This window comes from Lagopus leucura, unplaced genomic scaffold, assembly GCF_019238085.1.
Source record: "Lagopus leucura isolate 7727_CA_CO unplaced genomic scaffold, USGS_WTPT01 Super-Scaffold_100159, whole genome shotgun sequence".
Taxonomy (NCBI): Eukaryota; Metazoa; Chordata; class Aves; order Galliformes; family Phasianidae; genus Lagopus; species Lagopus leucura.
This window is the reverse complement of record NW_024962335.1, coordinates 11556862-11570897: the sequence shown is the minus strand read 5'-3', so window position 1 is coordinate 11570897 and position 14036 is coordinate 11556862. Positions and strand designations below refer to the sequence as shown.

The following is a 14036-nucleotide window of genomic DNA, read 5'->3' as shown; positions in this document are numbered from 1 at the left end:
GGTGTTGCATTGGAAAGGGCTGCCCACGGAGGTGGTGCAGTCACCGTCCCTGGAGGTGTTCCAGAACCGTGTGCATGTGGCACTGAGGGACGTGGTCAGTGGGCAGGGTGGGGATGGGCTGGTGGTTGGACTTGAAGATCCTAGGCATCTTTTTCAGTTTTAACGATTCTATGGCTCTGTGGTTCTCAGCCCACCAACAGAGGTGTGATGAGCCTCTTGTCCAACAAGCCCCTTCTGTCTGACCTCCATCCAGCTCATCCCAAGCTGCACCAGCCCTCAGAGAAGGGATCTGGGGCTGTTGGTCTGTGCTTAACTGACTATGAGCCAGCAGTGTGCCCAGGTGGCCAACGGCATCCTGGCCTGTATCAGCAATAGTGCAGCCAGCAGGAGCAGGGAGGTGACCGTCCCTCTGTACTCAGCTCTGGTGAGGCTGCACCTTGAGTGCTGTGCTCAGTTCTGAGCCCCTCACTACCAGAAAGACATGGAGGTCCTGGAGTGTGTCCAGAGAAGGGCAGCAGAGCTGTGAGGGGTCTGGAGCACGGGTCTGATGGGGAGCAGCTGAGGGAACTGGGGTTGTTGAGTCTGGAGGAGGCTCACTGTGCTCCATGACAACCAGAAAGGAGGTTGTAGTGAAGTGAGGCTGGCCTCTTCTCCCAGGTAACAGTGATAGGGTGAGAGAGAATGGCCTCAGTTTGTGCCAGGGGAGGCTCACATTGGATATTAGAAAAAAAATCTGTAAGGGAGGTGCTGTGCTGGGACAGGCTGCCCAGAGAGGTGGCAGGATCACCATGCCTGCAGGTGCTTAAGAGTAGTAGTAGCCACACTGAGGGATGTGGTCTAGAGCAATCACAGGCAGGGGCTAAGAGCTGGACTTAGCTAAGGTTGCTAACAACCTTAGCAATCTTTCCAACCCTAATGATTCTGTGGCCTCAAAAACATACTGCAGCGCTTGCAGAAGTTCCCCAAACTTCACTAAGAACACTGCCCACCAGCAGCCCACACCCAGGGCAGTAGGCACTGCTCCTTTCCCAAGCAGAACGTGGCACAAGTTACTGGGATCATTTCTGAGCTTACAACTTCCAGGCAGAAACAGCATGAGGTAGATTAAGTAGATTTCTACTGGGGCAGGTGTGCAGAAAGATGCATACAAACAGGATTACTTTTTTTTAATTGTAATAGAAAAAAAAAATCAAAACATCACTTTCTGTCTAAAGATGTAATTAATGAACATTAAATGGCATGGAGGGAAGCCCAGAGATACACAACAGATCAGGAAACACAAGCAAAGGATTCTGCTCCCGTTCAGGAGTGCAGCTGCCCTACCCCTTTGTCAATGAGCTGGCTGAGGTTTGCCACCTCTATACACTTACATACATGTCTCATTCTAGTTTATATTCCTATGAGTACATAGGGCTGGGAGGAATGGCTTGTGCAAGTTACACTTAAACATCTTTGGAGAAAATGGGTTTCCTAAGAGGCCTACAGGGTACAAGGGTCTTGTTACCCAGTAAGAGCAAATAAACAGGACCTTTTCCTACAGATCCTTTACACAAAACACAGAGTAGTTCCGGAGACAAGGAGGCCATCTGGGAGCACCATCACTGCTGCAAACAGTATGCCTGAAAAGTGTAACCTGTGATACGTTCTGAAACAGGCAGGCAAGCAGAAACTGGGCTTAGGACCTCTGAAGTGGACACACTTGTCATGAAACAGAGTGCATAGAGATCAAGGTGCCTGCACTCCCTCTGCTGAACAGCTGTACCAGCAGATTGCTGTACCTGGAGGGACAGTTTGCTGAAAGAAACAGCCACAGCTGTGCTGCTGGTGGGTACCAAGACAGCATACCCAGATATTGTGCTGCATTGTATGAACTTCGGTGTACCTCATTGTCTGGGGAAGCTCCATGATGTCTAATGCGTTTCTGCATTTTGTGGTATAGTCATGTCTGCAGGAAGATAAGAGACCAATTCCTCTTCACAAAACAGGCATCAAGAGAGTTCAGAGGTGATACACAGACAGCAGAAAAACTAAGCTATGGCTTCTATGGCTTAGCAGAAAGCAAACCTGAAAATTGTTCCCCAGACCACCAGAAGGTGCTGTATGGTAAATGATTTACTACAGAATGCTTTCTGCAAACAGTAGATTTTGCTGGGGAGAGTCTGAAAGCTCTTGCATCTATACTGACTGCTACAGCCCTCTCCTAGTCCAGGCCAAACAAACACTCCAGGAGAAGCTGATGGCACAAGCAGGGACTGAAAGATAAAACAAACAAACAATCACCACCAAAAACCATTCTGTGGTGCAAAGGCCATCTGCACTGAGAGCAGTCACACATAACTGCAAAAGAAACAGACAGGACCTGATTTCCACTCATGTAGTGATTCCACAAGGTGCTGAGCAACAGTGCATTGGGCAGAGTGAGAGAACTGCGTTTTCCTCCATTCCATCCCCACAAAAATATTAAGTGTTAGTCTGCTCTGACTAACAGCATGAGAAACACACTGATTAGTATTATTCTGAGAGAAAGAGCTCAGCAGGGGAAGGACACCTCCATCAGGTATGTGGTTTCCAGCACAGGAAATTGGAGATGCGGCAGCTGTTGTCACAACAAAGCACTGCACATAGGACTATACATTTGCACAGACTTTTTTTTCCAGCAGTATCTGAGATGTGCAATGCCCATTTGCAGGGCAACGTTCTGGGGTTTTTCTGATGTTGTTGTGTACCTTTCTAAGCATACTTGCTACAGAATTGTTCAGGAAATTAGTGTATATACGTGCACAATAAGAAATCAGTGGGCCTGTTCTTTTCTTCCTGTGATCTTTTTCTGCTGTGAATAACTATAAAGCTGTAAGGATTTTAAACTAGAAGATGCAGCTCTGACACAACCTAATGTCAATCTAAGGATAGGACTGCTTCTCCACGTATCACAATCAACTCAATTGTTCCACAGGAAAGCTTAATTTTACTCTTCCTTGCTTTCTTTAAATGTAGGGGGATGTACCGCCTGCTTTTCCTCATGCAGCCCTCTGTGATGTAGTTGGCTGCTTTAGGAAGAACAGCAATGTCAGAAACAGCTGGAAGCCTTACCATGTCTGCAACAAAAGACTGAAGGCAGAGTCGAGCCACATCATGTTATCAAGAGACTGCCGTGCTGTAACTCTTGCTTATTAGAAAAAAACAGTTCCTATGCAAAGGCGAACAGTTAACAAGGCTCTATCCATCACTTCCATCACTCACACAAGATTTTGTTCTTTCAGCTGCTGTCTCTCACAACACTTGGATCTCATGAGTATTTTTCAGATACAGCCTCCCTCCAACACACATACTGGAAGTTTCAGCCTTGAAAGTGACACTGCCTGGTTCAGCTGGGCCACCTTTCTCACTGCTGTGCCACTGCAAATACTCCTATCAAATGAGTTCAGCTTTTCCCCTGAGCAAATAACACAACGTTAATGAAATATGCACAAGACGAGTACTGGGACACCTTCACTTCCTCAGCTACAAGGATCTCCCTTGCTAGGGACTGGAGCAAATACCCCTGTAATATTGACAGTGACAAGAGAAAGACACACGAGTATGCAAGGGATGGCTAGGACACCCCTTTTACTTCAAAATGCATAATGGGCTTGAATGCTCATGGAATGAATTCCCACTTCCCAGCAGAGGAATTAATTAGAAAGTATCAGCCTAACTTCAGGCAAGACAGCCTTTATAAATTAGCATAATACTATTAGAAATTATGGCAATCTTTTTGGTAGCCTTGTCTTGCATGCACCCTGATAAATCCTCTCCCTAAGAAATTTTAAAACTGGTCTTGTGATTTCCATAGAGTTAATTCAGATGGGAAATTATAAAATACAAATCTGGAAGATTCGTGCTTAAAAAGGAAGAGGCCTGGTGAGGCTGGGCACAGCAGGGCACTCCTGTTAGCTCTGTCCATTATCCCTGTTAAAGGTATTTCCTCCAGGTGGTTGCAACTGGGTGGTGCTCAGGAAGGGCCGTAAAGCTTGTCCAAAAGGTCTGAAAAGGCAAAGAAATAAGTATTTAAAATAGTTTACTTGAACGTTTCCCATCCCCTCACTTCCCACCCCCTCTCCCCCCATTTCCAACTCCAGTCTGTTCATCAGCTTTCTTCTACAATGTTGGTTTGATTCTAGACTCTTTTCACTACAAAAAAAATAAGAATTTAACCTATTAAACAGAATTTACTGTTCCATAACTAAACAAAACCAGATTTAAGATTCTTAAAGGTAGTTCTGAGTCCTAACATGCCCACAATGATATTGTGTTAATAGCATGTCTGAAACTGGCTTCAGTAACTCACACTGCTTAAGCTTGTGATTGAAATCTGTATTATGCAACTGCAGTTCTCCATTAAGTATCACATCAATATTAAAGACTCCGCTAGAAGAACAGATCTAGTCCCTTTATAAGACAGTGGTTCAACACACAGAATTTCTGTTGCAATCTGTAGTTTGCCTTTAGGTATGACTCACTCTGCTATAGACTACATGACAGATCTGAGGAAATAAGAGCCCAGAGTGGAAGATGTGTCTCCCAAATGATGCAGTATACCACTTACAAGACCTAAATAATGAAGCCCAAATCATCCCACTGGGATCCTTGCTTGCTCAGAGCACCACACCACCTTTATTTCCTCTCCCCCCATTCTTCTTCATCACTCATTTCTAGTTCTAAAACTGCAGCTTTAACTTTAAAATTACATCTCCCCTTCTTCTTTGCAGGCAAAACTAACATCGCCATGCACTTATGGTGCTTAGAGTATTACAAGTGATCTCTGAGAAGTACTGATTTCCCAAAGAAAGACAAAGACAAGAAAAAAGATACAAGAAAAACCCACCAAGAAACAAAAAACGTATTGGCATCACTTTCTGAATGATACTTTAACCTTCTTGTCACATTAACTAATTATTTTATGAAGGTCTTTCAAGTTAAAGACCAAAAAACAGCTTTCCTTCCTCCTTCTCAGTAATACCAGTGCCAGTTAGTACCTGTTGTAATCTCCCCCTGCTTCTCACAGAGAGACAGCACAAACTGGTACTGCTGCCTCTGTCAAATATTTCAGCATTAGCATGAAGCAATATGCTACAGAGAGAAGCAGAATGCATACTCACGTGGCAAGAACTTCAGATGGAAGGTCAGTGATGTAGGAAGGGATTTTTCTTCCTGTCAGAAACTGTGCCACTTCATTACTGAAGGTGTTGCAGTTACGTTCAAAGAAGTGGTAAGACTCACTCCTGTGCCACAGGAAAGGGATTGAAATAAGAGACTCAGCAATAAATCTTTGAAGCACTAAGACACAGATTGCTACTGAGGAGCATCTCCTTACATTAGCACTTTCCTCCTCTCCCCACCAAAGGGCTCTAAGGCAAGTAAGTAAAACACAGCAGGTGAATTGATGTCTAATTTAATTGAATCAGGGTGAAAAATGACATCTCTCTGCATCACTGATTCCATACGATGGTTTTTTGAAGGTTAAGTGAAGTCAGGTTTCTTCATGTAAAACCACAGAAGGAATAAAGAGAAATCACAGGAATTGTTGGCACTGAAATTCAGCCAGAATACTAAAGGCCACCATTTTCTGTTGTGAGAAGCAGATATGACGTTTTAGCAGTCAAAACTTTGCTTTTACTCAGCTGAAAGTTGGCTTTACTCCACCTCACCCATGATTCACGGGGCATTATTTTCTGAGATCTTTCATACAGTGCCTTCATTTTCCCTGGTGATCACCTCAAAGAGATTTCAAGCACTATTCCATTTAAAAAAAAAAAAAAAAAAAAAAAAGAAGTGAGAAAGACTTCCTGGCAGAACGCTTTCCCAGCCTAGCTCACGGCTGGCTGGCACACCACAGGGTTGTCTAGCTCTGCATCAGTTCCAGCCTCATCTCTGGAGACTACTAAGTAATAGAACAAGCAGACAGAGCTTATTCATAATACTTCCTTCATTTCTGCACCCCTCTCCTTAGAAGCCTTTTCTTGGTACTCAGATTATACAGTACTAGCTGCTACTTACCGGAACATAGACTCCCCCAAGGAAGAAAGATATTCCAGAAAGATTTCTTCTGTAACTTCAGTGTTCCCCAAGTCAATAACTGAGTCTGGGGGGCCAAGAAGCGTCCCTCCCTGTAGGAATTAACACCCAGAAGACTATTCAGATCATCACACCAAATTATTTTTGGCTCCACCGAATTGAGCCCTCATGGCTTGTATAGGCACAGAAGAAGAAGAAACTTCTAGTGAGTTTATCAAGGAAAGGGCCCTACTGGCCTTCCATTTTCCACTCAGAGACTGAGAGGCAATGTACTGCACTCTAAGCTCTGACAAAATTCTGCTTTAAAAGAATCACGCATCAGTTTTGTGTCTCCAAGAACAGAAAAAGGTCTGTTGAAGCATCACGGATTTTTTCTTTAACCTTGAGAAGGATGCTTTGAGTTGCCAAGCCTTCATGCAAAGACCATGCATATAAAATCAGACAGAGTATCACTGACAAAGCAGCTGCAGAAGGAGTTTGTCTACCCAGGGCACCATCAGTGGAAGTAACCCTCTAGCCTGTATTTGGCTGTGCTTGAACCCACTGCCCAGTTCCTTTCCTCAGATGGACAGGGCAACCACAGGAAGCAGCCATATCAGGCTGAACTCGGAGTTCTCTTCACTTTCTGCTTTTCTAAAGGACACGAGCAAATCTAACGATGAAATTCTATCACAAAGTTAGCAGAAAAGTTTCACTTACAGGTGCACAGCTGGAGATTCCCCCAGCGCCGTAGTAGAACTCATCCTTATGGACTATTATGGAGGTGTGCCTGCCACAGAGAAAAGAAACAGGTAAGATAAAGGAGATATTCCACCTAGCACATAAAATCAGTAGTAAATTCATGTGGTCAAGCACATCATGAAGTAAATAACCTAAAAAGACAATGTGCTTCTGTGACTAGGAACTGTACCTGCTGGGACATGAATAGAAATGAAAGCAATAATTATCAAGCCTACTGTAACACGTAGGTGGTTGGGAAAGGAGAGGCATAGCTAGGTGCCCAAGCACAACACAAAGACAGGAACTTCCACACCAGCACAATATACCCAGCAGCCTTTCTGCTAAAGGGTTGAGGGTAAAGTTGCAGAGATAGCAGCTCTGTCTCTTCCTTTGATTCTAAAACTATATTTAATCTTACTGGCAGTCTGTATTCAGAAACAGAAAGTGCATTGGTCCCTCTTCACCAAAGTGCTCTTAAGATCCAAAACATATATGATCTCATACTGATAATGCTTCCTACACCACACATTATGCAATTCAAATCTAGTCACTTACCAGATGCCATCCAGCTGTTTCCCTGCATGCAGAAAAAAAGAAGATAGTTATTAGTAATGTATTTTCCAGCTTTCAGCCTTTCTGTCAGTCACAAGGGATCTTTACCTATCATTCCACTATGTTAGCAACCCTGAAGATAGGATTTTCACCCCAAAGTCGCTTCTAAAGCAACAGGATGCCCTTCTTTCAAATAAACTCCTTTGTCAACACAATGCTCGACTTTTTTGTCCTCCTGCACACAGATCTGTCAGTGCTCAGTGCTCCTGTCCTGTCAATGCTCAGCTTTCTTGGGCTTTTGTCTGAAGAGAAACTGAACCTTTTCAGAAGAATTCAGAGTTCTGCTCTGATTCCAGAATTGCAATTACAAAAAAGTTACAAAATTAAACTGTGTGTTTTGTAGAACACAGCAGCAGTAAAGATATGCTTCAGTCACAATGATACCATGTTCCTGTCTTACAAAAAGTCCCTTCTGAAATGCTTTAGTTCCCCGACACATCTTTTCCAAATGGGAAATGCAAACCTCTCCTCATTGAGGGTAGGAGCTCAAGATGTAACCACTCTTCAAAGAGTTACCAGCCCCTACTGCTCCTGCCTCAATTACTTCACCTATCAGAACCCAAGGGCTTGGCCCCTGGTGCAGCTACCCCTTCATAAATTTGCATGCAGCAACAGCATGCTATGTTGTTGATCCACTTTTAAGTAACAGAATGTGATGTGATCATCTACAGATGCTTACATGCACAAGGAACAAAAATATTGTAGGGCTGAGGTTGATGATGGGAGCGTGAGGATACCACAGTCTTTGCAGCAGTAACTATGCCATCCCCTGGCTTTAACTCAGGATTTGGCTGCACCCCTCATTGCACTGTCAACTTTGCTTGTCTCTACAACGACACCATCACTTACTGCAATTGCATTCCCACAGCTTACGTTGCTGAGAAGTGCACTGCGGCACTTTCAGAAGTCTGGAATCAGATGCTTGGAATAACAATCAACTATTCCACTGCCAGGCACAGTAGCAGCAGTGGGATGCATTGTTCCAGTTCCCTGTCTTGCAGAAAGCCATTCCCTGCCTGTCCCTACTCAGATCAGTGGCCACAGGAGGCAGAGGCGCTCGCCTGCTCCTCTGTCACATCTGCTGTGGTCTGCAAATCCCAGCAACGAGCACTTCTACCAGCTGCAGTTCTTCCTCTCAAGTAATAAGCAAGAAAATCTTTATTACCATCAGAACTGGGCAAAACAGAGGAAGGAAACAGAAGGTAGTCCTCCAGGAGTTTCAAGAAAGGGATGCTTGTGCATCCAAGTAAGAAAAAGTCACTGCTGTAATCTTCTCACTTATCTTTGGAGCAAAACAGGTACAGAAATAGGTACTTGTTTCAGATGAGGGTCACATGAGAGAGGAGGCAGGGAAAAGGCTGCTGGGACAACAAAGACATCAATCAAAGTGAGCATACCCAGTTCTGAAGTAGGTGGGCTCATCTGTCACTGCCATGCATTACAGCCAGGCAGCAAGCATGTTTCACCATTAACCTGCTGCAGAGAAACGTGGGCAACAGAGCCGGCTTAAGGCCAAAAGACAGCAGCAGCAATGAGAAAAGTGGGGCAGTGTGTTGCAACACCTCAGTAGGATTTACTGCTTCTTTAGCATCCCACCCAGCTAAGCTGCATTCTCCAGCCTTTGTCCCGCACCATCTCCTTAACTGCTTTCGTCTTGCTCTCTGGAGCTGCCAGAAAGAAGTGATACCACCACCAGCTCATCAGTAATGTCATCTGCATAGGGTACACAGCACAGCTCTGCATTCAGCAGCTGGCCTAGGACAGGCCCTACTGCAGCCTGTGTAGCTCACGTTCTGTAAATAAGTAATTACACAATGGTTCACAATAAATCACTGTTTTCCACTAAAACTTTGATCTTCACCCTCCAGGGCAGAGAAGCAAGCTGTTTCAAAGGCAGCACAAACCAGTACTGTATCCATGCTTTTGTATGCTAAATGGAAAAGACTTCATATTTGCTTTCAAGCACAAACACACACTTCCAGCAAACAATAACAAAAGGCTTTCTACAGAGCTGGCAGTTTGCACTGGGGATCTGCGTGTAGGTGGAAGTCCTGGCAGATTCTGCTCATGGTGCTGCCTACAGCCACATGGAAAAGGGAGCATCAGACCCAGAGATACTCAGAATTGAACAGCACGAGGCCCTGGGAAATCTGTTCTCCCCACATGCACCCTGGACAGGACTTCTAGAGATCCCTTTTCATCAGCATGGATTTCTGACCGTGCAAAGAGAAACAAACAGGATTCAGAGAAGGAACTTTGCACCAGGCTGTACTGTGCTGCTAGAGGCTCCTCTCTGGAGCTTACACACCAAATCCATGGTTGACAACAGGCAGCAGCTGCCAGGACAATAGCAGAATAGCTCTTGGCAGCTCTGCCCGAGGGTGTTATGTGAGGTCAGCCCATGCCAAGGACTGGTTTAATGCTCTGAATGGACCTGCTGTCTTCCAGTTTGTGTGCAGCTCCTGTAAGACACTAACCAGGCTGGCACAGTGGAGAACACATGCCGGATGTGCAATGCTGCATCCATGGCAGCTGTGCAATCTGTTGCAGAGAGCACAATCCCTTTCTGCCACCAGTGGACTGTGCTTGGCCAGACAGATCACTTGTGAACACCACGCAAATCTCTCCAATGACAACACGGCGGGGCAGTCCCACACTTGAGAAACCTGCCATTACTATCCATGTCTGCACCTCCCAGAGACCAAGGACTGTCAGCGTGCTGCTGCAGCTTTCCGTGCTGCACTGCTGGCTGTGGTCACCTTAATTGCAAACCAAGAGACAGAGGAATCAAAGGCCATCAACTTCTTGAGGGACTCCCTCTCATCATTGGGATTCTTGCTGAACGACATTTGTTGCATCATCCAAGAGGTTCTACACAGACCTCCATAAACACCATTACCCTCCTCCCGAAGCTTTGCCTCTGCTGATGATCTTGCTGTACCCTCTTCCCTCAAGCTCAGCCCTTGCACAGACCAGATAACAGCTTTCAATCACTCCCATTCCTAAGAAATGGAAGCAAAGCAATCAGGACAGCCTGTATAATGAGTTATGCCTTGCATGCATATACAAAATACATCGCTCACAGCCTCTGCAGGTTCAACACACACCTACTGCCCAGCCAGGTAAAAAATATGCATATAACTGCAAGCTGCTTAGGGAGATCCAATATTTCAGGGGACCTCTACCTGTTAAGGAAAAGGCATTGCAAATTTAGATGTAGGCACTCAATCACACAGCAATCAGTGTACACGGTCAAGTTACCAGGTATCAGCTCTCCAGCAGTCTGTGTGTAAGCTCAGCCAGCAGTAAACGTGAAGAAACTCAGTTTGATTTCATCTGCTGCCATTACAAGCTAATGGAAGTCACATTACTTTGCTCTGGTTGCAGATCAAGAACACGGGTGTGAAAGTTGCTGTGCTATAGCTGTGTTAGGATAAGAGCTCATTAAGCTTTAGAAACCTGATCAATACATGAACTCAAGCCTTCCTTGCTCAGGCGCTTTTACAGATCTTTTCTGAAGAACATGTCAATTATACAAAGAGCTGCTTGCTTAAGCATTCCAAATTGTCTGAATGAGACAAAGTATCACTTGGCAACTAAACACATTTGTGTTGTTTTATTTTACTTTTTTTCCTTTTCCTAACACAGGTTTCTTATTTAAGCCCCATAAATACAAGAAAAACACAACATAAAATCCATTAAACAATTTCAAGACTCCTCCTCAGCTTAGTTACAGGAATGGGGAGAATGAAGTAGTCAGACTTAGTTTTTGTGCTACTGACTTAGGAGATGGCACTCGTGAGGATAAAAGGGCATTATGAAGGAACACAAGCCTGAATAATTTTAGAATACAATCAAGTCAGATTACTTCCATGCTTGGGTTTATCTGTAAGGCCAAGCAAGAGGAAGATTAGACACTTGCCAACCTATTTTACTGGCAGAGCTGATTTGTCAGCATGGCCCATGTGACATAGCCTATTCCTGTGCATTTCAAACATCAAGTGAACGCAGAGTCTGCATATTAATCCCATTTATTAGACCTGAAGAGTTGAGACACCAAGGAATTATATAGATGGGTTCTTAGCTTATCTAACTTAGAGCTTGTTATGCATCCTTCAGCACAAGCATACTAGTTCCCAAGCTGTGAAGAAACAATGTGCCTGAAAGCCCAGCATTTAACACTCCTATGCCTGTAGACCCCAGAAGACAGAAAATTAGCAAATTGTTTTCCTACCAAGGCAGAACTATCTGGTCAGAAACTATTTCTAGCAGAACACTGCTTTGCATAGCATTGAGATTTCTTAAGCCACACCATTGATTCCTGCCCCTTTAAAATGGAAAATAATTCTAATTAAATCAAGCACTCTCTTCTAAGTGATACCAAACAGAAGAAAAAGACTAAGAGACATGGAGGAGTCTGCATCACTTCCCTTCTTCTTGAGAGAGCAAGAAGTAGGGTAGACTGCAGGAAGGAAATGCACTTGATTTTCATGAAAGCCCAGCAAATGCTCTGGAACAAAGCTGAAATGGAAGTCCAATCACATTCAAATTAACATTAAATTATTACCAGATCACGTAGAAGGACAGACAAACACAGTCTCAGACTGAATGAAGGAGAAGAACAGTACTTGCAAAGGAAGTAGAGCAACAGCACACAGAATGTGCCAGATGTGATATCAAAGCCAAGTGAATCCAGTGTTGTGTCATTTACACCTCAAAACAGAAACATTCATCAAAAAGCTATAGGAAATGTACAGAAAAACAGCAGGAACAAAAGGAGTCTGAGTAAAAATGAATAAACTTGCCAAGAAGTGAAGATGTGCCCAGAAGGCACAACCAAGTCACCCAAAGCATGTGATGAGCAACACTGTCTGGTTCTACTATTCAGGTTCATTCAGCCACAATGCAGAAAACTGATCCTGAATGAGTCAAGATAACTTTTAACAAAGAGAGCTGATCCCAGAATGTTGCACCAACATAACACATACTAATAGTAAATCCTATTAGCACAGCTGAAGACATGGTGTGGTGATGCTCTCACAATAGCTAGCCTCACGAGGAGCAATTTACTCACCTGAGTACGACTATTTCAATATTCATGGCAATGTTACAGAACTAGAAGCAAAAACACTGCTTCAAACTTCACATTCTTGGAAAGAACACCATGAGGAGAGATGACAAGTGTTTAGCACCAGGTCATCCAATAAACTCTTTTTGATTTCTGTGTCCTCCCAACATGATGACAGGGGAGGTTTAGGTGGCATTCAAGGCCAGGCTGGATGTGGCTCTGGGCAGCTGGGTCTGCTGGTTGGCAACCCTGCACATAGCAGAGGGTTTGAAACTAGATGATCACTGTGGTCCTTTACAACCCAGGCCATTCTGTCATTCTATGACGCAGTTTATGAACGTCACTGATAGGTGAAAAAAAAAAAAAAAAAGGAAAGTAGCTATTGGATCATCTGAAAGTTAAAGTAGCAGCAGTTTTTGTTGTTAAGTAAAGCAAAAAATAGTAGTCGGGTGCATGAGACAAACCCATCATTCTCTCATTGGGAAAATAATCTGGAAGCTTGCTGCGCCTGTGTGAAGACAGTTAAATTGAAATGGAGGCAAACGAAAACAACTAAGAGAACAAGCTACTGTTTGTGTCATAGATAACCCAGTCACCGGATCCACGTAACCTCAAGGACCATGCACTCTGCCTTGTCACTGTGAGCAGGCAGGCCGTGCTGGCCCTGTTCCACTGGCAGGCCTTGAGTTCCTGGAGGAGCAGCACACAATACAGCAATTCCCGCACTGATGAGACACGGGCAGGTTTTTAAGCTTTCCTTTTCATGACTTGACTCCTACATGTTTAGCATCAAGGCATCTCGAGCACAAAGTTACAAACTTAAAGCTGCTTGGACAGCATAAAAAACACCAGTGATAAAGTCATGCACTGTTAGCTTTCACGTGCAAATCAGAAAGCTACCAGACCCTGAAGACAGGTGAGGAGAGCTACAAAGCCATCACAACTCGATTTACAGGAAGGCTTCACACAATGACACTGGCAACCGATTTCTGCACAAGTCTATATCCGGACCAACACTCTGAAACGAGACCGGTCAGTATTAGTTCAAGCAATCGAACCACGGGCCAGACAATGAAGACACGGGCCTGGATGCAGGCACAGCCGTTCCACCGACCCGGGTCCCGCAGCCCCGCCCCGCTCAGGCCCCGTTCGGTGCTTACCCAGCATGAGGGGGCTGAGGCGGCGGGCCATGCCCTTGGACAGGTCGTACACGTACAGCTTCACAGGGTGCAGCGCCGGCGGCTCCTCCATGGGGACGCGCGGCCACCCGCCGGGAGGCGGAGAGGAAGGGACAGAGGCGCGGCACCGAACGCCACTCCTGGGTCGGCGGCACGAACGGAGAAAGCAACACCACCTCTGCGCGTGCGCCTCCTCACTGCCCCATTTATGCGGCGCCGCGGTTCGGAGGGGCGGGGACGGAGACGAGAGGGCGGGACTTTAGGAACGTCAATCGGTCATTGGCTGAGGCTTGACGCTTCTTCCGGGGCAGGCGTCGGAGCGGGCGGGGAGCTCCTGCCGTGTTTTCCTTCCCGCAACCAATCCTCGTCGAGATGAAGGCGTGGCTACCCGTGGGGGGGCGGGG

General features: G+C 45.2%; 1 protein-coding gene across 1 annotated transcript; it reads right to left on the bottom strand.

Annotated features, from left to right (window-relative positions):
• Positions 1-1151: 1151 nt before the first annotated feature.
• Positions 1152-13825, bottom strand: DESI1 (desumoylating isopeptidase 1). The gene is made up of 6 exons (XM_042889858.1): positions 13615-13825; positions 7330-7351; positions 6754-6823; positions 6037-6146; positions 5139-5261; positions 1152-4023 (listed from the first exon to the last, which is right to left on the bottom strand). The coding sequence occupies exons 1-6, from the start codon at positions 13703-13705 to the stop codon at positions 3930-3932; spliced, it is 510 nt and encodes a 169-aa protein (XP_042745792.1). The 5' UTR covers positions 13706-13825; the 3' UTR covers positions 1152-3929.
• Positions 13826-14036: the final 211 nt, after the last annotated feature.